Source organism: Rattus norvegicus, chromosome 2 (assembly GCF_021556685.1).
Source record: "Rattus norvegicus strain SHRSP/BbbUtx chromosome 2, alternate assembly SHRSP_T2T, whole genome shotgun sequence".
Taxonomy (NCBI): Eukaryota; Metazoa; Chordata; class Mammalia; order Rodentia; family Muridae; genus Rattus; species Rattus norvegicus.
Window position 1 is genome coordinate 33,091,050 of NC_141535.1, and position 22,913 is coordinate 33,113,962.

Here is a 22,913-nt window from a genome sequence, read left to right on the forward strand (position 1 = left end):
ACTGCGCAAACAATGACAGAGGCTGCGTCCACGAAATCTCAACCTAAATGAGTCCCCTAAACAAGATCTACACATAGACAACAGCAGCCGACATGCCAACATGGACAGGAGAATCTCACAAGGGTCTACCCCTAAATGAAGAACTATAGGCAATTAATGGGACTAAGACAGGGAGGATCCGCCTTCTCTAGAGACGAACACCCCGAGAGGTTATCCAATCCTAAGGGGTCATCCCAACACATACAAGCAACACTGACACTAAATGGACTCAGCAGGCTGTGTGTGTGTGTGTGTGTGTGTGTGTGTGTGTGTGTGTGTGTGTGTGTGGTGTGTGTGTGTGTGTGTTGTATGACAATAATTTTAAAAGAAGTCATACAGTTGAGAGGGAGTTGGAGGTAGGGACCTGGGAAGAGTTGGAGGGAAGGTTTAATGAATCTGTCAGAGAAGTCTATACTCAGGAACATTGTTCTTCAAACATGAGGTTGAGCCTGGAGAGCTGGCTCAGCAGTGAAGAAAACAGGCTGCTCTTCCAGAGGGCCTAGGTTCAATTCCCAGCACATCCATGCCGGATCACAACAGTCTAACTCCATTTCTAGGGCATCTAGTGGTCTCTTATGGACTCTTTGGACACCACTCTCTTACATGCACGTGCAAAACACACACACACACACACACACACACACACACACACTCTTAAAAATAAGACAAATTTTTAAAAGAAGGAAAGCATTAGAGTTGCTTTAGGCAGATGAGTCAAATTTGTAGCAATTCAAAATACATTGTTACACAAGGTGTGATGACCTATGCCTGTAGTTCCAGCTCACAAGAGCAACTAAAGCAGGAGGATTGCCAAGTTCAGGATCAGACCAAGGAGCAGTACATCAAGATCCTGCCTCTCACAAGACTTAGCTACGCAACAAAACCGATAAAAATTTAAATATGTGATTCAGAGCTGGAGGTGATGTCGTGTCTATAACCTTGGAACTCAGGAGGCTGAGGTGGGAGGAAGGAAACTTTGAGACCAAGTTTAGCCATATTATGAGACTCTACATTAAAAAAAATTTTTTTCTTAAGGATCTAGTGAGATGGCTCAGCAGTCGAGAGCACTTGCTGCTCTTTCAGAGGACACTGATTCAATTTTCAGAAGCCACATAGAGGCTCATAACTATAACTCCGGTTCTGGGAATCTAATGCCGTCTTCTGGCCTCCATAGACACCAAGCATACACACACACAGTGCATAGAAACACATCCACACAAACACTCGTACATATAAAAAAATCTGTTCAAGCATCTCCATTTACACTGCTTATGACTCATTTTATATCTAAGGACACTCAAGTTAAAAAGAAGGGAAAATAGTCTATGCACACACAGGTAGTCGAAAAATGGAAATGGTCTCTGATTCGAGTCACAAGTAAATAAAGTCGATTAAGATACTCAAACCAAACCACAGCTCTGCCCTTCGATAAGTCATAACAGCTGACCCAAAGTCACCAATAGATGGTGGGAGAAAGAAGTTAGTGTCTGCTGTTGTGACTGACTGGTGTTTGTCACCTAGCGCATCACACATGGACAATTCAAACAAACCCAACATGACATACCATCTCTCCAATCCACCAAATTCAGTCTTGGGCTGTATCAAGAGCACTACTGTTTACCTCACTATACCTCCTGGAGTAACAAACTCCAGCGCCCTCCATGACTCATTCTCCTCTCTTTCCACTCCAACATCAGTTCCCAACTCCCACGAGACTCTGACTCTGAAAATGTAATTCTTCCCACCACTACTTAACTCTGGCTTCTCTCCATGTCCACAGAATCATGCCACTTCTCCTCTTTAAATATTTGAAGGATGGCTTGCAAAATAAAATATAAATGTGGCTTAAGGGGGAGAGGGACCGAATGTTGGACACACATGGAGGTCAGAGGACAACTTTCAGTGGTCAGTTTTCTCCTTCCACCATCTGAGTCCCAGATATCAAACTCAGATCAACAGGCTCTGTGGCCAGTGCCTTTAATCACTGAGCCATCTCTCTAACCTTAGCACTTAACTTTGAAACAAGGCCTCATTATGTTGCCTTGGCTGACCTCCAACTCCTACTCTCAAGGAGTATTCCCATCTCAGCCACCTGACTGCTAGAACTGTATGTACAAGACCATGCCTAGTTTACACTTCAACATCCTAAGTTTAACGTACCTATATTCAACACTTTGATTGCTGCATGGCATAGAAAAATCCATCTGGAACTGACCCAGTGGCTAGTTTTCATGGTACCAGAAAGGTTGTGCAGGTCACTTAAGAAATCAATGGTCCTACTCGGTGCTGGGCCCTGCATGTTGCAGTACCAACCTACTAGGCAAGGTATGCCCACTGGTGCACTGGTGGCGTGACTGTTAGGTGATAACCACCATGTTCTGGTTGGAGTTTGAGGTCTATTCCACAAAGTTGAATTCATGCCTGGTACTGGAAACCTGTTCCAAAGCCCTTGGCTTGGCCTCCCCTTGACCTGGGCTCTAGGAGAGAATCCTACTACTCCTGTGTTTCTGAATGGCGGTGTTGTCAAACTGTCTTCTAAATATTTATGTTTAGACATGTATATTAGCCCTGCCCTCAACCTCCGTTAGAGAAGCTTCTTTACGGAGTGGGTAGCAGCTAACGGAGAGATTGGTAACTGTCAATCCAGTTGAAGAGTGGACTGTGAAGTGTTCAGTCTCAAAATGATACATTTACATCACACACACACACACACACACACACACACACACACACACACACACAGGCTTAGGGAATATCAATCATGCAAGAGGGAGTGGAAAGACTCTAAGAGCCAAAGCCTGGGGAGGGATGCTGTCTTCTGGATCTAACATAGCTATTGTGCTCATGGCTCGCTGAAGTTGTGGCTACCTGAACAAGACCCGCACAAGATCAAGCCAATGGTCAGTCAACATTCTAGCAAGCAGCACCAATAGGACTCAGTGAGTTTTTAAGGGGAGTGGTATTAGAAGGACATGGGTAGGTAGGGTGGGAGGTAGGAATACACTGGGAAGGATGTGTGGGGGAACTGGGAATAGATAGCATTAAGATACACCAGCTGGGTATAGTAGCACATGCCTTACACCGCAGAAGCAGAGGCAGGAGACCGCTGAGCTCAGCGTGGTCTACAGAGCTGATCTCAGGATAGCCAGGTCTACACAGGGAAAAAAATCCATCTCGAAACAAACAAAAAGATACATTGTATTTGTGTATGAAACTGCCAGAAAATAAAATAAAATAAAGTAAAAAACAAGATATCCCTAAAAATAGTAAGATAGCTGTGTTCAAGAAAACGGTTGGAACTGGAGAGCATCGCATTAGGAAGGTGGGAAAAATTCCACATTTTCTCTCACAGGCAGAATCTAGATTATATGACATGAAAGTATGAGAACCATTTTGGAAAGAGAAAAGGAGACAGCAGAAGAGTGGAGAGGAGGTAAGAGTGTCACACACACACACACACACACACACACACACACACATCGCAGTGAAATCTATTATTTTGTACTATTAGTGGATAGTAATTGTATTTTGTTGTTGTTGTGGTGGTGGTGGTTTTTTGAGAAGGGGGTCTCACTCTGTAACTCTGGCTGTCCTGGAACTGGCTTTGTTGCACAAGCTGGACCCAAACTCACAAAGATCCACCTGTTTCTGCTATCTGCTCATTTGAAAGGTTATCCACATCCTCTAGTTTTCCATCCAGTCTCTGTCTTTCGTTTTGAACCTGCCATGCCTTTCCCGACCTAATTCATCTCACCCTCATCTGCAACTTTTGCACTCTCAGCCTTTCAGGGTTTAGACACCACTTACTACACAGACACACAGCTATCGGATTTCTAATTAACATCCCCCAGTTCCACTCCTACATCTCCATGCCAAATACTTTAGAATACCGCACAAACGACTTCGTGTTTCTGAGTTAACTTCTTCCCAGACAAACAACTGCTGGTTCTATGTACAATTCAGATGTTGACTCCTTAGGTTTAGAAGCCATGGAACAGATTTAAGTTTTTTAGCTTTGATATTTCACGAGTTATGAGTTGCTTCTTCAGCCTGGGGAAGGCCCTCAATTCCAAGAAAAGCTATGTAAAGATATCATGGGTTGTGTATTTATAGTTAATATAGCTATTAAACGGACGCGTGTAAATACGGCCTGGCACTGCCGTGCTAAGGTAGTTCTAAAGGTGGCTACCACAAGACCCCTAAGGAATATACTAGCCATGCAAACTTGAGGACCCCAACTTCCTGATTACAAAGTTGCCAAACCGGGCTCCGGCATCTATAAGATACCCAAGCGACAATGTTTTGTGGGTTTTGAGAACCACTGACTTCAGTGAAACAAAATGCCAGCGCCAGTCCTAAAAGTGAAGTAAAAATCACATTGGAACGACTTCTTCCTTCTGCAAACTTCACAGGACCCTATTGAGTCCCAGAACGATCGATGCCTGAAGCTGCAAGAGGAAAGAACAGCAGAGATCAAAGCATGCCCACCCTCCGGCCGCCGGTGACTCCCGGGCAGGAGGGCGAGCAGGCCTCCAGGACCTTCTTTCAACCTACCTGGTAGGTGGAGGAGCCCGAGTCAGGCTGGGTGCCCAGTCGGGCCACCGCGTCCCCGTGATAGGCGCGCTGCCGGGGTACGGAGGCCCGACTGCAGGGCCGCAGAACTGACCTCAGCGCGCCCCACATGGCGATAGCAAGCACCCAAGAGAAAGAGAGAGAGAGAAAGAGAGAGAGCGGCCCTGCAGCTGAGTTTTGCAGCTCCGGGCCGCTGTTCCTCCAGAATTCTTGCACCACCAGCCTTGGTCCACCAAGCTCCCAGGCCAGCCCCGCGCACGTGCCATCGCGGGCCACCTCTAATTGGTCGGTGCAGCGCGCCACGCCTCTCGACTCCGCCAATGAGGAACAGAAGAGCAGCTGCGCGAGTCCAGGTTCCATCGCGAGCCCAGGAGCGCTGGTCTGAGAAGAGCGCATAGCTAAGTGGCTGCTGTCCTGCTGAAGCGTTTGTCGCATGCATGCACACGCCTCTAGTTCCTGCACTGCAGAGCTTCAACACATTTAATCGGTTTTAGAATGCTACTACAGCATGCTTGCTTAGAGGAGCAAAGTAAACGCGTCAGGAACATCAGAAGGATGAACAAGCTAGAGAGAGGGTCGGCTTGCCTTAGGAGGAAATGTGGTTCTAGACTTAACAGTGCTGTAGGGGAACAGCACCCGAATAAAAGCCAGATTGTGTAGAAACACAAGATAACTAAGATGGGAACTGGGCTTGGTTCTCTCTCTCTTGCGGACCATGGACTCTACTACTTGGCCACTTCCAAGAAAAAAGGCTGACCCATAGAAAACTATGGTAAGCCAATTAATAGAAGACGTGTCAACGTTTCTCTAGCTTACTAAGTGATGAGTCCATAGCTTACAAAGTGAAGAATTTAGAGGCCAGTGTGGGCGTTTTTCTGTGCGTACCTTACGTGTACAGGAGCACACGTGGAAGTCAAAAAATGTCAGATACCCTGCCATCACTCTGCCTTATTCCTTTGAGACCAAGCACTCTACCTTGCTACAAGCTGATCCCACATAAGGTCTCGTAATGTGGAAAACAACTTACAGATTCGCACAGCATGCAAACGAAAACCAAACCAAACCAGAGCATTGAACTGAATGAAACATTTATTCCTGGCATTGAGGCTAAAGAAAACTATTTCCTAGCAACTCCAGCACTCAAGAGGTGAGGGCCAGCACATCAAGGTTATCCCGGGCTACACAGGGAGTTTGCAGGTAGCTTGGACTATGCAAGTGTCCAGAAATGTCTCCCTTAACTTTTTGCTTAATTGAAACTGTTTACCTTTGACCCTCCTCCTCCCCAGAGTTCCTACTCCTATCCAGCTGCCTCTCAAATTCATGCCCTATTCCTTAAATACATACATGTGGGTAAGACATATGTTTACTGCTGAACCTGGAATGTTATACATGCTTATAGGTGGGGTTGAATACTTGGGGTTGAACTGTTAGGGCTTTAAGGCATACTTTTAATCATGTGTAAGCGTGAGTGACTGGACACACACACAAGGGAGCGCCATTGCCCTGAGGCCAGAAAAGGTTCATAGAGTCCTTCAAGCTGAAGTTGTGAGTTTCAGCAGCCTGAGTGCTGGAAACCAAACTTGGGTTCTCTGCAAAAGCAGTGCCCTTATGCACGGAGCCACTCCCTGTCCCGGTTTTGTTTTCAGTGTTCTAGTATGTTTACCTGTCCTGATTACAGCCCATCCCTGAGGGAAGTCAGCTGGAACTCAAGGTACGAAATAAAGCAGAGGCCATGCCACGGATAAACACTGAAAACCGTCTTGCTCAGCTTGCATTTTTCCGTAACTCAGACCCACCAAACCCGGGCGGCACCATACACAGTAGTCTCAGCCCTCTTAACAGCAATAATCAGTCAGGAAAATGCCCTCACAGAAGTCTACAGGCCAGTCTTTGTCAGGCATTTTATCAGGTGAGGAGCCACAGTCATCGCTTGTGCCAAATTGACAAAAATAAGTAACAACAAAAAACAAAACTACTCATCAGCAGACGGGGTTTACTATGGAGCCCCTTACTCAAGTGGCCGTACGCACACTTAGCTAAGTTTTCATCAGTAGGATATTGGTTAATATGGCTGATGACTATAGCTTCCCAAGAAATAAAATTTTCTATTTCACCATTTCTTAAAGTGAACAGACAAAACAGTATAGCTGTATGTATGTATATGTATCTGAAGAAATGGTCACACTAACCAAGTTTACACTGATAATTCTCTCTCTCTCAAAAAAAAAAAAAAACTTTTGGGTGACTGATTATTTGCCAATAAACACTTCAAAAAATTTTTGGTTTTTATGATCTCTGGGACTAAACCTCCAATTTCCTTCCATATATAGCAAACAGAGTGTGTTTCGGGGTGGGGGTGGAAGGAGCAAAAGGTCTTGAGTTGTTATATATAAAAATTAATTAAAGAAGGAAAGTAAACAAAACTTCAAAAACCATCTTCCTAAGAAGCATCAAGAATTCTTCCAGCTATATTATGCATGCCCCCCCTTTTTTGTCTTGTTTTTTTGGGAGACAGGGTCACTAGGCTCAGATTCACACTCCTCCTGCCTCTGTAGGATTCTGGGATTACAGGCCTGAGCCACCATATCCAACAATACTGTAATTTTATAGAGAAATATAGACGATAACTGAAAACAGAGACCAATTAACTGAACATTGATATCATTACGTCTTTGTTGTTTGAAAAGGACAAAACAAAAATGGTATAAAATAACTTTTATTTACATAAATTTTATCTACAGAACATAACTGCTTTCTTTAGAACAAGAAAACTTACAAATGATAGATATTGCTTCTTTTGTCAAAAACTTCTTCAAGCAAGATATTATACATGGTCACTTGCATTTAGAATAATACGGTGGTAAACATTGGATATTAATATTTTCATCTATGTCTTGCCTTAATTGTTTACCAACAATTAGACTTTTTAACCAGGACTCAGCCGTCTGCTAAGGTATAAATGATCAGAGGAAAACAGTCGGGAGAAGGTAAACTCCTTTCACACGTCTCCTTTAAGAGTTCTACAACAAATTCCTTGCAACCTCTGTGCACCATAGCAAATCTTCCCAAAGCCTTAAAGCTAACCACACTGATTGTGTTTCTCCTTCCTGCACAGGTTTGAGACTGTGATAGCAGGAGAGTTTGTTGACTAACTTGATTCTCTTTACAACAAATACCCCTGGAGTCTTTATACAATAAATTACATCTTCCATAAAATCAGTTTATTACAGATGAATGAGTCAGAGGTTAAAAAAATAAATATACAGGGATAAATAATAGTTGAGTCTCGGTGATCTAACCCAAGTAACACTTAAAAGAAAAAAAAACTTTACAGAACATGACATTTTAAAAACAAAAACAGCATTGAAACAGCGATGTGAATTACCTCCATGATTGTTACATTAATCACATGAAACAGATGCATACATTTGAGAATTTCATCCAACTCACAGATCTTCCTTTATAACAAACACTGAACTGTACGTTTTACTCCAAGCCACAGACAGCACAACAAACATGTCCCAGGAAGTTCAACAGTCAGCAATCTAGACTCATTGAGTTCTATCTTCTTCTGCTTTGAAATTTGAAAAGTGGTTACCATTTTATCAATATGAAAAACGAAAATTTACCTAGATGTAAAAATATTTTCCAACTGAAGTATTGCTCACTTCATAACAGACTGAACATAGTTTTTGAATCTTAGGCACATTTTGCAAATAGCTCCTACAAACAGATACCAGCACCTTCTGATTCTCACCCCCTGTAGTCTGGGGCTGGGAAACCCCACATGGCAGAGTGTTTGCCTAGCGTGTGAAAGCCATGGCTTCTTCTCTGAGCAAGGCATAAAGGTGGGCAAAGCCCTGTGCTCCAAGCGGAGGAGGACAAGCTGAAGAACACTCTCACCTACAGAGTGCAAGGCCAGTCTTGAACACGGGAAGCCCTGCGGGCTACAGCTCACAAAGAATGCTTTGTGGAGAAACTTCTAACTACCGAGCTAATGCATCAATCATATCAACGCACGAGGTTTTAAAATAAAATTGAATACATTTGCTCTTCGAAGAGTTTAATTTGAACCAGGGGAAAATTGTAAGGGGAACAAGACACATGAATCACACAAAAATTTAAAACACCCAAGTTCATAATGAGGACATCACTGGCTTTGCTAAGTCTTCCTGTCATATTTTCTGCTTTAACATCAGAATCATGTTCTGGGGTTAAAGGCCCACATGTTCTATGGACAAAATTTAGTAGGACTAAACTGTTTTAAGGACGTGGGGTGTGTGTGTGTGTGTGTGTGTGTGTGTGTGTGTGTGTGTGTGTGTGTAAAAAGATTCAGTTATAAAGGACAATTTGTCTTTTAGGTTAATTTTTCTTCCAATGAAAATCCTGAGATTAGAGTAAGAAAAGCAAAAATATTCACAGTACAAATTCAATATACTAAAGTGTGAGAAAAGTATTCAAAATATCAACACTACCTTAACAGTCTCAATTATGACATTTTAAAATAGCTTTTAAAGTAAGGAGGAAAAGGAGACAAATTATTTGTTAATGCTTTCTTTACCCACATCTGGTAAGTGAAAATAATTAAATTGGGATATATTTTAAATAAAAAATTTAAAAATAAATAATCTCTTTGATGTGTCACCTTTATAAATACAAGTTTAAATACTAGATCTTCAATCAGGACTAATGTTACATCACCATGAATTAGAAAAATACACATTTTTTCCAGTCAAATAGATAATAGAAAAGTTTTAACTTTACCATACCAAAGTGGAGTTTCACAATTTGCTTTCATATACTTATAGACAACAGATCACCCTCAAGAAACAGAAAAAATAAAAAGAAAAGAAAAAAACAAACTAACCAAAAAAAAAAAAAAAAAAAAAACCCCACAGAAAGAAAACACAGCCACCTTTATAAAAGGGGGTTACTAAATGTTAAATATAATCGAGCTCCAAGTATGTCAGCACTATGATTTTATACGGATGTATGCACACCGTTCTCACGTCAGCGTGTGCTCTCACAGGGCATCAAATGTAAACAAGCTGCAGTGCCTGTCGGTGACACCAGTCGTCATTGCCTGGTACTTCCAAAACGCAAAGTCAATCAGAATGAAATGTTTCCCACTGATTATAAAAGCTTCAAATGAAGCTCAATAAATATTCAAAATTGACCTAAATAAAAATAGGCAGTGGTGCTTCTCTAAACACTGCTTTGTTAAAGTCAGGGTCGCTGGAAATTTCAAACTCATTACAAAAATATAGAAAGTAAAAAGAAGGGGAAACCCCAGGAGAGAGCTTTATTCTGTTTCATCCACTTCAATGAAGATGTCACTGAAGACGAACTCTGAGACTGTGGTCACCTCTTCTTCAGATGCTCCTTTTGGCCCATTTTTACATTTTTCTTCTTCTACCAATGGCTGATCAGAAGAAACCTTGGAAGACAATGAAACTGACATGTAATCTACTATTTATGCATTGCTGCAGGGATGGCTACATCGCAGAGGCCTGAGGCTCAATCCCTAGCAAAAAGGGAGAAACAAGTGAGCCACCCCTAGGCAAGGAAGGGTTTTACTGCTTCCTAATAAAGTGGGTAATCCAGGGAGAGGGCACCTGGAGAGGCTGCTCAGTGGTTACACTTGTGCAGGAGCACGAGGTTGACAGCATGGATACCCAGACCCCCCCTTAAATACTAGGCAGGCATGACGGCCAGAGGTCAACCTCAGGCCTTAACATACATGTGCCCACAAACAGGTGAAAACATATACACACGAGAAAAACATAGAAGCAAACTAAATTTAAATACCCATTATTAAGTAAATGACAGCATGATTACTTCATCCTGATTCTCAGAAAAGCAATTTAAATATACAGAACTAAATCACTGTTAAGTCTGCAACTAAAACATTTAATTGCTAGAGTAAGAATTGATGCTCAAAAATCAGATTAACATATTTGTACCTTATAAAGCAAAACACAAAAAAACTGCATAGAACATATCAACACATACGAAACAGATGTGTGAACAGAGATTTAAACTTTTAAATAATCCTTGCATATGTATGCATGCCTGCTTGATTTTACATGCACCATAGTTAGAACTGGAGTTAGTTGTGAGCCACCTTGTGGGTACTGGGGACCAACCTGGGCCCTCTGCAAGATCTGTAAGCTCTCTCCAGTGTCCAAGTCAGTTCTTTAGATGGGCAGAATTGAGTGGACTCAGAATTATGAAGTAAAATGATGACATAGAATTGGGAGGAAGAGATGTTGGAGGTTCTTGGGGGACCCCAAGAAAAGTATGAGAATTAAAATATGATTTAAAAAATACGGTGCACATGTTTAATTCCAGCACTTGGGACACAGAGGCAGGTGAATCTCTGTGAGTCTGAGGCCATCCTGGTCTACACAGTGAGTTCCAGGCCAGTCAAGGATGCATAGTGAGAGCCTGTCTCCAAAAAAATTTTTATAAAAATGAGAAACGTTGGGGTAGTCAGTAAATATTGACTACTGACTACACACCCGTGTGCTGGAAAGTTAGACCTATACCTTACACAAAAATTCTAAGGATGCAAAGGCTTAAATGTTAAAACATAGCCAGGCAGCGGTGCTGCCCCTTCAATCCTAGCACTCCAGAGGCAGAGGCAGGAGGATCTCTGTGGGTTTGAGGGCTGTTACACAGAGAAACCCTGTCTCAAAAAAACAAGACAAAACAAAACAAAGACAACAAAAATTTATTGTAAAAACCACTGAAAGATAATTTTATTTCTTAGAGTGAAGAAAGGGATATCTCTTGAAATGATTACAAAATCTGAAGTCAAAATGCTTTTGATAAATTTACCAACACAAAACTAAAAAATATCTGCATGGCAAAAGCAAAAACAAACTAAAAATATACATGGCATACAGAAAAATACTGCAACCTGTATTATAAAATGGCTCTCTCCCTTAATATTCTTAAGAAAGTCTACAAGTCACTATGAAAATAAAAGACAAGTTTTTCTTAAGTCAAATACCCAGAAAAGAGAATGAATAAGCCACACACAGGTCCAACCGCACATAAAGGCTAGAGAATGAATGGGCATGGTAGGACATTTCTATAACCTTAAGCCCTTGGATTCCAGCTAAAACCAGCCGGGGCTAGGAAGTAAGATGGTGATCTAAAAGAGAGCGAGTGTGGGTGCTGGGTCAGAAGCAAAGGGTGCAGTGGTGGCACTGTGTAACTGCCACACGTCCCCTGTGAAGACAGAGGAGCAGGTAAGTCTGTCACACTTCTAACTCTATCTACTAGTAGGACAAATGAACATCTACTAAGTCTGAGGATGAACAGGTAAAGGGACCTGCTTATCACAACTATTCCTGTGCTATTTGATGTGGCACACAATTAGGAACGACCTACATGCTTCTAATACAAACTCGGTATCACGAGGCAGCACGACACAATAATGGAATGCTGTGTAGTTACGTCGGACAGGCCGACATATGGCGGCACAGGCCTATAATCCCCACATTCAGATGACTGAATCAAGAGGATTAAGCTTTATTATTGAGATTTCTGTGTCAGATTAAAAATAACCAATAATGAAAATATTTTTAAGACATTTATCACTAAAAAATAAAAATATGTGTTTCCACGTAGACATACATGAGTGTTCACATCACCTCTGCTCATAATGGTAAAAAACTTGAAAGAACAGAGAGGTCCTTCTACAAGTAAGTGAATAAAAGAAACTGAGTCTTTAATCCTAGCAGGCAGCCTGGTCTTCATAGTCCATAATTACAGGCCAGTCTTAAACTCTGTGTTTCAAATAAAAACAAAAAACACATTGAGATACACCCATATGACAGATACTATTTTGCAACAAAAAGTAATGAGGTACTAGAGTCAGAAATAGATATGAAGATCAGAATTTCCAGGGCCAACCTGGGCTATCAGTGAGTTCTATAAGATACCTCAAGCTTGGGGGAATTAGAGGAAGGATTATAGGAGCTGAAGGGGTTTGCAACCCCATAAGAACAACAATGCCAACCAACCAGAGCTTCCAGGGACTAAACCACTACCCAAAGACTATACATGGACTGACCCTGGACTCCAACTGCCTATGTAGCAGAGGATGGACTTTTTGGGGTACCAGTAGAAGGGGAAGCCCTTGGTCCTGCCAAGGTTGGACCCTCAGTGCAAGGGAATGTTGTGGAGGGGGTAAGGAGGGGTTGTTGGGGGGAGGGGTAACATCCATATGGGGGAGGGGGGCTTGGGGCTTGTGGACAGGAAACCAGGAAAGGGCATAACATTTGAAATGTAAATAAAGAAATATATCTAATAAAAAAAAGTTGCAACAAAAAAAATCTAATAAAAAAGTCAAATTTGAATAAAAAAAAGATAGCTCAAGCTATATAATAAAATGTCATCTCAAAATAATAAAAGTAAAATTAAGTAAAACAAACTAGTAATACACAAAGCTAACTGAATGAATATTTAGGGAAGCAGATGCTGTGCTGGCGCTGGGAGAGTCCGACTTTTAAACGTGTAATTCAGTTTCTGAAGTGGCAGACAACGACTAGATGTTAAACTCTATGGACAATGCAAAGGAGCCTCTTCTTTTGAGACACTCACATGCTATGCACTGCCACTGTCACACTGCTAACAGCTGCAAGTGTTCCGCAATACACCTGACGGGGATGCTAAAGCTGACAAGGCAGCTCACGGGGAAGGAAGACATCTTCCTAGAATGCATGAAGCCCCAAGTCAAATCAAATCCCCACCACTGTAGGAGAAGTAGTAACAATATTTTAGCAGTAACAAATAGAAGGTCACAGACTTCTGTTTCAACCTAGAACTTGCCATTAGACTCAGGATGCATAGAAATAATATACAAACAAATTCTAGTTTTATGCTTCCTTGAATTTTTATGAGTCAGGACTTTTTCTCCCAAGACAAATAACACTACCAGTATGGGTCAGAGAGCTGGATTGAAGGAACTGCAAGTAAGTGTCCCAATTCTGGCTATTTCAATAGGTCATACTAAATTAGCTGCATTTCTGTGGTAAACGGAAGTTGCACTAAAATAATTTCTGACATCCAAGTGAAAATAAACTTGTTTTTTTCTTCCCTTATTCAGATAATAAATGTATCTAATACACAATAAAACACGACAGTTGGCACATACCTCAGCTGCTGAGCTTTCAGAACTTCCAGTGTTATCAGAGACAGTTTCAGTCACACTTGGTGGTGGGAGTGGATCTGAAGATTCTTGATTTTTTTTCTGGCTTGCATGAAGTGGATTAGGTTTTTTCAAATTTCGTCGTGATACAGGTATATGAGGCTTTAGTCGCTTCTTACTATGGGTTTGAGTCACTTCATCAGATTCCAAACTATTTTTTGGACATATTAATGATAAAAATCCCAAAGGCCTTCTGCCAGGTCTAGAAATGAATACACAAAGATTCAGACAAATGTGTACACACACACACACACACACACACACACACACACACACACACACACACACACACAAACGCCCTTCGCTGCTGATGTGACAGGAGGCCTTTCTCTATGTAGCTAAGTCTCCCTGACTCAGCCTCTCAAGCTCTGCTACACTACAGTAACTCAGCAAGGCACATTCTTAAAATAATTTTATTTCAATTAATGCTGAAGTGGTACTTTAGCAAGTACTGATGACACTACTCTTTGATGTATATCTGTGACACAGACAAGGTTAAGCTTAAAAGTGCACATGAATTACCTGGGGAGCATTACCAACATGGAATTCTGGATCTGAAACAGATAAAGCCTGAGTCAAATGCACCAGGACTGCAAGTTTTAGAAAACATGCTGAGTCCATGGCGCAGCCTAAGGATGGTCTGTATGAGCTTCTGTATTGTTTGAAGTTTGTTTTTGGTTTTTCTTTTTTAAGGCAGGGTTTCTCTGTGTGGACCTGGCTGTCCTAAAACTTACTCTGTAGACCAGGCTGGCCTTAAACTCGGATATCCACATGCCTCTGCCTCCCAGGGGCTGGAATTAAAAGGCCTGCGCCAGCATCCAGCCGATATTGTTTGTTTGTTTGCTTGTTTGTTTTTTCAAGACCCGGTCTCACTATGTAGGCTCTCACTGTTCTGGAACTCACTATGTAACCAGTTGAAGGCTGGCCTCAAAGTCACAGAGATCTACCTACTTAGTGCTGGGATTAAAGGTAAGTTCCACCATGCTGAGCTTGAAATAAGTCTTTTAAAGATATACGTGTCTTTTCCCTTTAGTGAAAGCTAGTGCCTGTTATTTTTAGTTTACCAAATTAAAGTTTCTGATGCAGCTGACAACAGTAATTACTAATTCCCCTAAAGGCTTCTTTCAAGTGCGTATGTGAAAATGAGTGGCGGCAGTACGTAAGGACCTAAAGAGAAACCATACTGAAAGCCACAAGGAAACAAAATGACACACTATTTGAAAAATGAATAGAACAACTTCCAGAGTCACACGACACCAACTCTATATTGTCTCATCCCAGCTACATGTTTGTTTCACAAACACCAGGTATATTCATCAAAACAATGACCACAAACAGACTGGAACTGAAGTGCAAATGTCTAAGGATTTGCTGTTTAACCAGTCAGTTTTAGTAGAGCGAAGCCCCAGTCATACAGAATGTATACCTGGACTATTTCTGTAGGCCTTGGGCTAAACTGTCTTCCCATTACACAACTGATGGAGGCTACATCTATAGAAAAGCTTAGCACCGAGTGTCATCCTCTATCAAGCCTGCTGCATATTGTTTCTCCTCATCTGAGAACAGGGAGAGTCAGTACAGAGTCTCTAATGATACCTGGTCAGAGGGGGTTTTGAAGATGACGTCACGCTGTCCCTCTGTTTAGAATTGGAAGCAGGATCCGTTTTCTCTTCTTTATCAGATACTACCTCACTCTGAGGCAGTTCAGTCATGGTGTTTTCTACACATGCATCTTTTATTTCACCAAGAGACCCAGATGACCCTGTATTCTGAGACGTTTGTTCACTGTGTTCCTTTTGAGGTTTTGAGGTTGCATGTGTGCTCTCTGAGGTAGGGAAAATGCCTTGTCCCATGCAAGACTCCTCTTCAAAGAGAAAATAGAGAGAGATTTGAAATATTTAAATGAGTTGAATAAGTTGGAGTATCTTAAGGAAAACAAACCCAGCTCAGCAAGAACAGTATATTAGAGTCAGTGGAGTAGACTATTAGGAACTACCGATTAGAGCAGGGGACTGCGGTGTAAGCATGTAACCCTAGCAACCAAAAGGCTAAACAGAAAAACTACTTTATGAGTTTGAAGCCAGTCTGGGCTACACAGAGAGTCCTATAGAGTGAGACCCTATCTCAAGAAGGAAGAAAGAAACAAGCAGGAAGGGAAGGAAGGAAGGAGAGCGAGAGACAGAGACAGACAGACTGAAGAACAACATATCAAGAAAAATGACTTGAGGATGAGTGAGGTTGCCAAAACAATGAATCAACACAGCTATCACGTGACTCCAGAATAGACAAAAGTCAGGAAAACAAAGGAGACTTTACACCAAAGGGGAAAAGTCTTTACACCAAGCAAAATGAGATCACAGGGCGGCTGAAAAGCTCGCAGTCACAGAACGGCTAAGCAGCAAAAACAAGAACCCGAGGCCAGGCGTCTCTGTGAGTCTCAGGCCAGCTGGGGCTACACACTGTGACCCTGGGTGTGGTGATGCACACCCAGAATCCCAGCAACCCAGAGGTAAAGGCAGGAAGACTGCCATAAGTTCAAGGACAGCCAGGAATAAACAGTAAAACTGTCTTAGAAACACCAATGCACAAACTGCAACCCAGAAGCACAAGGAACATGAAAAGGCAAGTCAGCATGACTCCTCCTGAGCTGGGAATGCATGAGAAACTCACGTCTACTGGTAAAACGGATCTACTACGTCAAAGACACAAGGAACCAAATAAATGAAATAAAGAACCAATTCGGAACCCAGAGAGGACTCAGCAACATGGATGTAAAGGCAGGCAAGGAAACTGAGATTTGGGGATGGGAGTGAAGGTGTATAAAGAGCAGGGATAGAACACAAAGAAAAATATTGGGAATCAAAAAGGTGAATCAAATTAGAACTACCGTGGAAAGCATTAACAATAAACCAGACCATCCCTCTCCCAAAGACACCAATACAACTATAACACAGAACTGTAGAAATAGAAATAGTATGTATTAGTACAAAAACAGCTATGCAATGCAGTAGAATAAAACAGAAATAAATATGTAGCTACAGACACCTGATTTTCAAGAAAGGTGCTAAAACAATGAAGATAGCCTAGTTTCTTCAACAAATAGTGCTGAGAAAACCAGTTACTATAACAACAGAACAGAGCTAGTTAGCTCTCTCTTATCCTGTATAAAACTAAATTTAAAATAGATTAAAGGTCTTACTCTAATCCTTAGAGTGAAACATAAGAAAACACTTCTAAAAATAAGCATTGATAAGGACCTTTTCAATGATATTATTCCTCTTAAAATTTAGTATATCTACGGTTTATCAGATATCTGTTTTACCCATGTTAATGGTTCTTATTCAAATAAATAAACAAACAAACAAATCAAGGGTACTTAGCAAAATACAGTCTTATTTAAATTTATTTCACTCACCTGTTTTCTCAAAAACATTTAATTCCTCTGAACATACCTGTTTCAAAAAAATATACAAAGTTTTTAGAAATCCACTTATTACGTAAATTGAAATTCCATTCTCTCCATCATGCTACAGAGAACAAACATTTCTGAGAAAGCTTTAGAGTTAGATGTGGAATTATACCTCAAATTAAACATTTGTGGAAAAAAGATATTGCTGCTATTTAAATTGATCTAGATAGAGCACACTGGAAAAGTGAAAGCTGTTAAATGCCTTTTATCTTGGGCATAATATTGATACCAAATCTTAAAAGGCATCAAATGAAACAATTCTTTTCATATTTATGGAGCTGAGTATCCAAGTCAGGATCTCACACAGGCTAAGCAAGTGCTCTACCACTGAAGTCCATCCCTGACCCCTCAACTTAAAGACCTTTAGAAAGAGCCCACTGACAAACTAATACTAATAGTCAATTAGTAGTCTGCTTCAAAAATGCCAAGATGATACAACAAGATAAAAGTCTAATATAATTCAACAGAAAAACTATACAACTCTCCATTCTTTAAAAAAAAAAGCATGTAACTAAGGTTTCTGCAAGGTTGTCAGGCTGATTGCAGACTCTTAGACTCAACCAAACAGTTTTCAACACAGAAAGCTACTTTGAGTTGAAAATAGTGCAAGAGAAAGCCAGCTGTGGGAGCACTTATTTATAATCCCATTCTGGAACACAGAGGCAGAATAATCTTGACTTGTGAGTCCAGCCTGGGCTATATAGCCACATCCTTCTTGTCAAGAAAGAAAAGAAGAGCAAAGAAAAGCAAAGTAAAGAAACAAAACTTATAAAATAAAATCACAAATAAACCCAGCAGATTTCCTTTTCCTTAAATCTTATTATTGTTTCTTTATTTTTATTCCCTTTCCTGGTTTCCTGCCCATAAGCCCCCCTCCCCTCTCCCTCTCCCAAATCTTATTATTTTTATATTTAATATTTTGTTTGCATATATCTGTACATGATGTGAGTGCAGATGCCCTTGGGGATCAGACGAGGCCATTAAATCCTCTGGTCCAGGAGTTACCTATATTTGCGAACTACCATGTGGATGCTGGAAATTGAACCCAGGTCCTCTGCAAGAACAACAGGAGTAAGAAGAACATCTCTTCAGCCTTACACATATTTTAGCACACTGATAGCAATATGCGTTTTTCATCTGTGTGTTACATCCTCCATGAGTGGGGAGTAAGGTGAATGTGGGTGGAGTCAGAGGACTGCCTTTGGTACCGTCCTCAGATCAGCCTCAGAAATACTAGTCACCTCTTTGAACGTAACCCTAGACTGCCTGAGCCCATGCATGGATCCTTCTGTCTCTGTCTGCCCAGCAGCAGGGTTACAAGCACATGCCACCATACCTGGCATTTTTACTTGAGGGCTGGACACTGAACACAGTTCTCATGCTTGAACTCAAGTACTTTGCCCACTGAGTCTTTACCCTGCCCCCACATGTATCCCTTAAAGAATAAAAATAAAGGGACTGGAGAGATGGCTCAGAGGTTAAGAGCACTGACTGTTCTTCTAAAGGCCCTGAGTTCAATTCCCAGCAACCACATGGTGGCTCACAACCATCTGTAAATGGGATCCAATGCCCTCTTCTGGTGTGCATGAAGACAGCTACAGTGTACTCATATAAAATAAATAAATCTTAAAAAAAGTTGTGGTGAGCAATGTCCCCTCACAATGCACAGTGTACTAATTAAAACATCTTTTCTATAGCAAAGCAAAACGTATGGATCACAAATGGTGACCCACACCTATAATCTAAATACATGAGAACAGCGGTTCTCAACCTGTGGGTTGTGACCTCTGTGGGGTCCCATATCAGATATTTAGATTATGATTCATAATGACAGCAAAAATTACAGTTATGAAGTAGCAATGAAATAATTTTATGGTTGGGGTCACCACAAGATGAGGAACTGTATTAAATAAAGGATTGCATCATTAGAAAGGTTGAGCGCCACTGCTCTTGTCACTAAACCAGGAGGTTCATGACTTTCAGACAGACAGATAGACATACACACATACACACACAAATCAGAGAACTTTGTCTCCCTTCTGATAAGACCTTACTATACCCAGGGAGAAGGTACATGACTCTAATCTCACCATCAGCAAGCAAGGCTGAGGGGCAAGACAATCATAATTTTGAGGGCAGCCTGGGCTACCCCAAGTTCTAGGCCAATCTGAGTTCCACAGCTAGTCTCTGCCTTAGAAAAACAAAACAACAGAAAGGCTGCCAACAGACCTGGGTATAGTTCAGTGCTAGAGCACCTGTCTGACACACACCAGTTCATTCCTAGATTGGTTTCCCAGCAGTGCATAAGTAAACAATGACACATACATAGAAGAGTCTTTCAGTTCTAGCCTGACTTTCTATTTTCTAACTGTATGGGTCAAATGACTTATAAAAGAACAAAGCAAAACAGAAAATTCCCTCCCTGTCCTTTTTTCTTTTGGTGTCGATGATGACTGGGGCTCAGTCTGTAAGGTTTCATAAGGAAATGTTCCTCACAGAGGGGAGCAAATGAAATACCTTAGGACAGGATGGATTACAGAGCAGTCAAGGAACTGAAAGAGGGCCTATGTGGCTACAGAGCGAGACGGAGATGCACACAGAGTAACATTAAGCATTGGAGCGTGTGGTTTTATTCCTGAGAGAAAAAGTGTTAATGCACGATGAAGAGAATGTTACTGTTATCTTCACACATTAGAAAGATTATTCAGAGCCCTGAGGTTGTAACTATAACAGCCCACAGTTGCTAGGCAGGTGGCAAAGTGAAGATCTAGACTAACAGGAAGCTTGTTATTTTCAGCCACTGTAGGTTTCCTAATTAATGTTTGGTTACCTCTTTGAACTGATTAAAAATGATCATCTCAAACTACCTTGACCTGGATATGATGACTAGTGTCAGAAATACCTTTCTTATGTCTACAGATCAGTATGTATGCATGTATGTATGTATGTATGTGTGTGTGTATGAATGATGTAGTGTGTGTATGTATGTATGTATGATGTAGTATGTATGATGTAGTATGTATGTATGATGCAGTGTGTATGTACATATGTATGTATGTATGGTGTTGTATTATGTATGAATGTATGTATGTATGTACATAATAATAATCTAATCTTACCCCAGAGGTACAGTTTTGATAATCAATTCCTGGAGCAAATGAGGACTTTTTGGCAGGAGGAACATGAATACTTTCATCAGGACTGCAACAAAACCTCTTCCTAGATGTAAGCTCCACAATAGCAGGAGGCTTTTCAGAATCGCCACTTCTAGAAGGAGACGAGCACGTAACATCCTGAACAACCGAAGAGGCTTGTAAACTCCCACTGCACAGGAAACAAACACATGTAAGACCAGTGAATTAGAAGTTGACTGATGAAGTAACTGTTCCAATGGAAAGTCCTAGTGAGTATCAGAAATACAAGCTGATAAACGTTTGGGGTGTGCATTTACAGTTAAAGACTCGGAACTTAAATTCAACAACATTGAACTAAGTTTAAAGAACACAAAGCCTTCTCCTTGTCTATAAAGCTTTAATTCTCTAATAACTGACCAAACAAGTGTCACATGATGAGAAGCATCACATTAGCTCATGTCTCAAAAGCAACAAAACAGAACTGTATGGCAGATACACTTTTGGGTTGTTTTTTGACTGATTGATTGGCTTTGGCTTTTCCTGGTTTTGAGACAGAATCTTTCATGTAGCTCTGAATGTCCTGAAACTATAAATAGACCAGGCTGGCCTCTGACTCCTGGGTGCTACGATTAAAGAAAGGCATCTGCCACCATACATGTCTCAAGTATTACATACATTTAAATGAGATCTTCATCAAATATAAAAGCATATTGTACTCTCTAAGTTACCACATAATTATTAAGATCTCCACAGCAATCACCAACAACGTCAGTGACTGTAAGACAAGTTACACTGAGGTAAAGGAAAGATAGGCTCTGATACAGCCATAGTGTCTTTCCATACCCACTCTTAACAATATAGATCAACCAGAGACAAAACACCCTCAAGGAAATATGCTAGGTTGAACTAAGATCAAATGGATGTACACATGGAAATTTAGTAATATACCTGCACAAAGATTTGAATAAAGAAATCAGAAGGGAAAATAAAAAATTCCTAGAATCAAGGAATTTTGGAGCTGGCTTAATCAAGAAAATGCCCACCATAAGGAAGGTCTGAGTAGAGATCTCCAGACTGTGACCTTGGAGCTTTGATTCTTGTGGAGAGAAGGAGCAGTGAGACACTGGTGTGTCAGTCTAACTAAATCAGTGAGACAGACAGACCCCTATCTGAAAGCATGCAGAGTAAAGAAAGGGTTGAGGAGATGGCTCCGCAGTTAAGAGTGCTTGCTTCTTGGCTGGGTACAATGGTGCATTCCTGTAAGAGCAACACTGAGACACAGACGCATCTCTGTTGAGTTTGAGGCCAGACTGAACCACAGAGAGTTCCGGGACTGCCAAGAGTACACAGGGGGACTATCTAAAATAAAAAAATAAAAAAAAGGATGAGGAGGAGAAAGAGAGAGAGAAAGAAATCGAGAATACTTGTTCTTAAAGACCTGGGTTTAATTTCTAGCAAGCGCTCGGTAGTTCACAGCCATCTGTGGCTCCAATTCCTATACAGGGAAAGCTACACCAAGCAGTTTATAGCTAAGACAGTTACACTAACATTAAGAAGAAAAATAAGGCTGGAAGCACAGTACAACAGGTAAAGGGGTTGCCCCGAAAGCATGAAGTCAATGTTAGGAACTCACATAAAAAGTCTGGGCATGGTGGTGTGCATGTACCCCAGGGTTAGGGAGGTGGACAAAGGCCAACCGCTGGGGTTGTTCACCAACAAGACTGGCCTATTTGACAGAGGTCTGGGCCAGTGATAGACTGTCTTAAAAGCAAAGTTGTATTCTGGCCTACACATACCAAAAACAAACAAAAACAAACGAGCAAAACAAAAAATAAAAACATACAAACAAACAAACAAAAAACTCCACCAAATTACAGTGTGCAAGCAAGAAGGCAGTAACTGAATCCAGAAACAGAAGATGGGAAGTTAAAGGAAGGATCAGTGAAATAAAGTAGCCGCTTTGCCAGAGAAGAGAAAGCCTGTCCTCTAATGTTGAAAGAGAGGTATTACAATACCACTGAAGTTAAAAGGACCATTAAGGAATATTCTGAAAGCTATAAGCCAATAAGTTGCTACCTCTAGAAGAAATACACAAATGTCTGTACATATGACCTGCTAAAACCAAAGCAAAAGGAGAAAAACCCCTAACTTAGATTAACAACCAACACAGAATTGAGACTGAAGTAATAATAAAAATATTACTCAATAAAGCTCTTAGAACCAAAGGAATTCACTACTAAATCTTACCAAACTTAAAAAAAAAGTCAATCTACTGAATAAAACAAGGCTCTTTCAAACTCACTCTATGAACCAGTACAACCTTGCAAAACCTGACACAAGTAAAGACAACTATGGACCAATATCCTTACTACACACAATACAGAAATCCTGAGTTCTTCTCATTTTTCTTTAAACTATATTTAGCTGAAAAGAAATCTTTAGAGATTGCATTCCATGATCTAGAGAATATCATTCCAAA

General features: G+C 41.0%; 2 protein-coding genes across 3 annotated transcripts in view; both read right to left on the reverse strand.

Moving 5' to 3' along the window:
• The window catches only part of Mccc2 (methylcrotonyl-CoA carboxylase subunit 2), a 70,910-nt gene extending 66,046 nt beyond the window's left edge, over positions 1-4,864 (reverse strand). Inside the window, exon 1 of one of the 2 annotated variants that reach the window (XM_087625867.1) lies at positions 4,594-4,864. In XM_087625867.1, coding sequence (XP_087481993.1) covers positions 4,594-4,722 — 129 coding nt within the window. In that variant the 5' untranslated portion in view covers positions 4,723-4,864. 2 annotated transcript variants of the gene reach the window in all.
• A 2,447-nt stretch (positions 4,865-7,311) lies between these two features.
• The window catches only part of Bdp1 (BDP1 general transcription factor IIIB subunit), a 91,386-nt gene continuing 75,784 nt past the window's right edge, over positions 7,312-22,913 (reverse strand). Inside the window, 5 exon segments of the mRNA NM_001402161.1 lie at positions 7,312-10,048; positions 13,778-14,033; positions 15,428-15,695; positions 17,247-17,283; positions 20,420-20,624. Coding sequence (NP_001389090.1) covers positions 9,914-10,048; positions 13,778-14,033; positions 15,428-15,695; positions 17,247-17,283; positions 20,420-20,624 — 901 coding nt within the window. The 3' untranslated portion in view covers positions 7,312-9,913.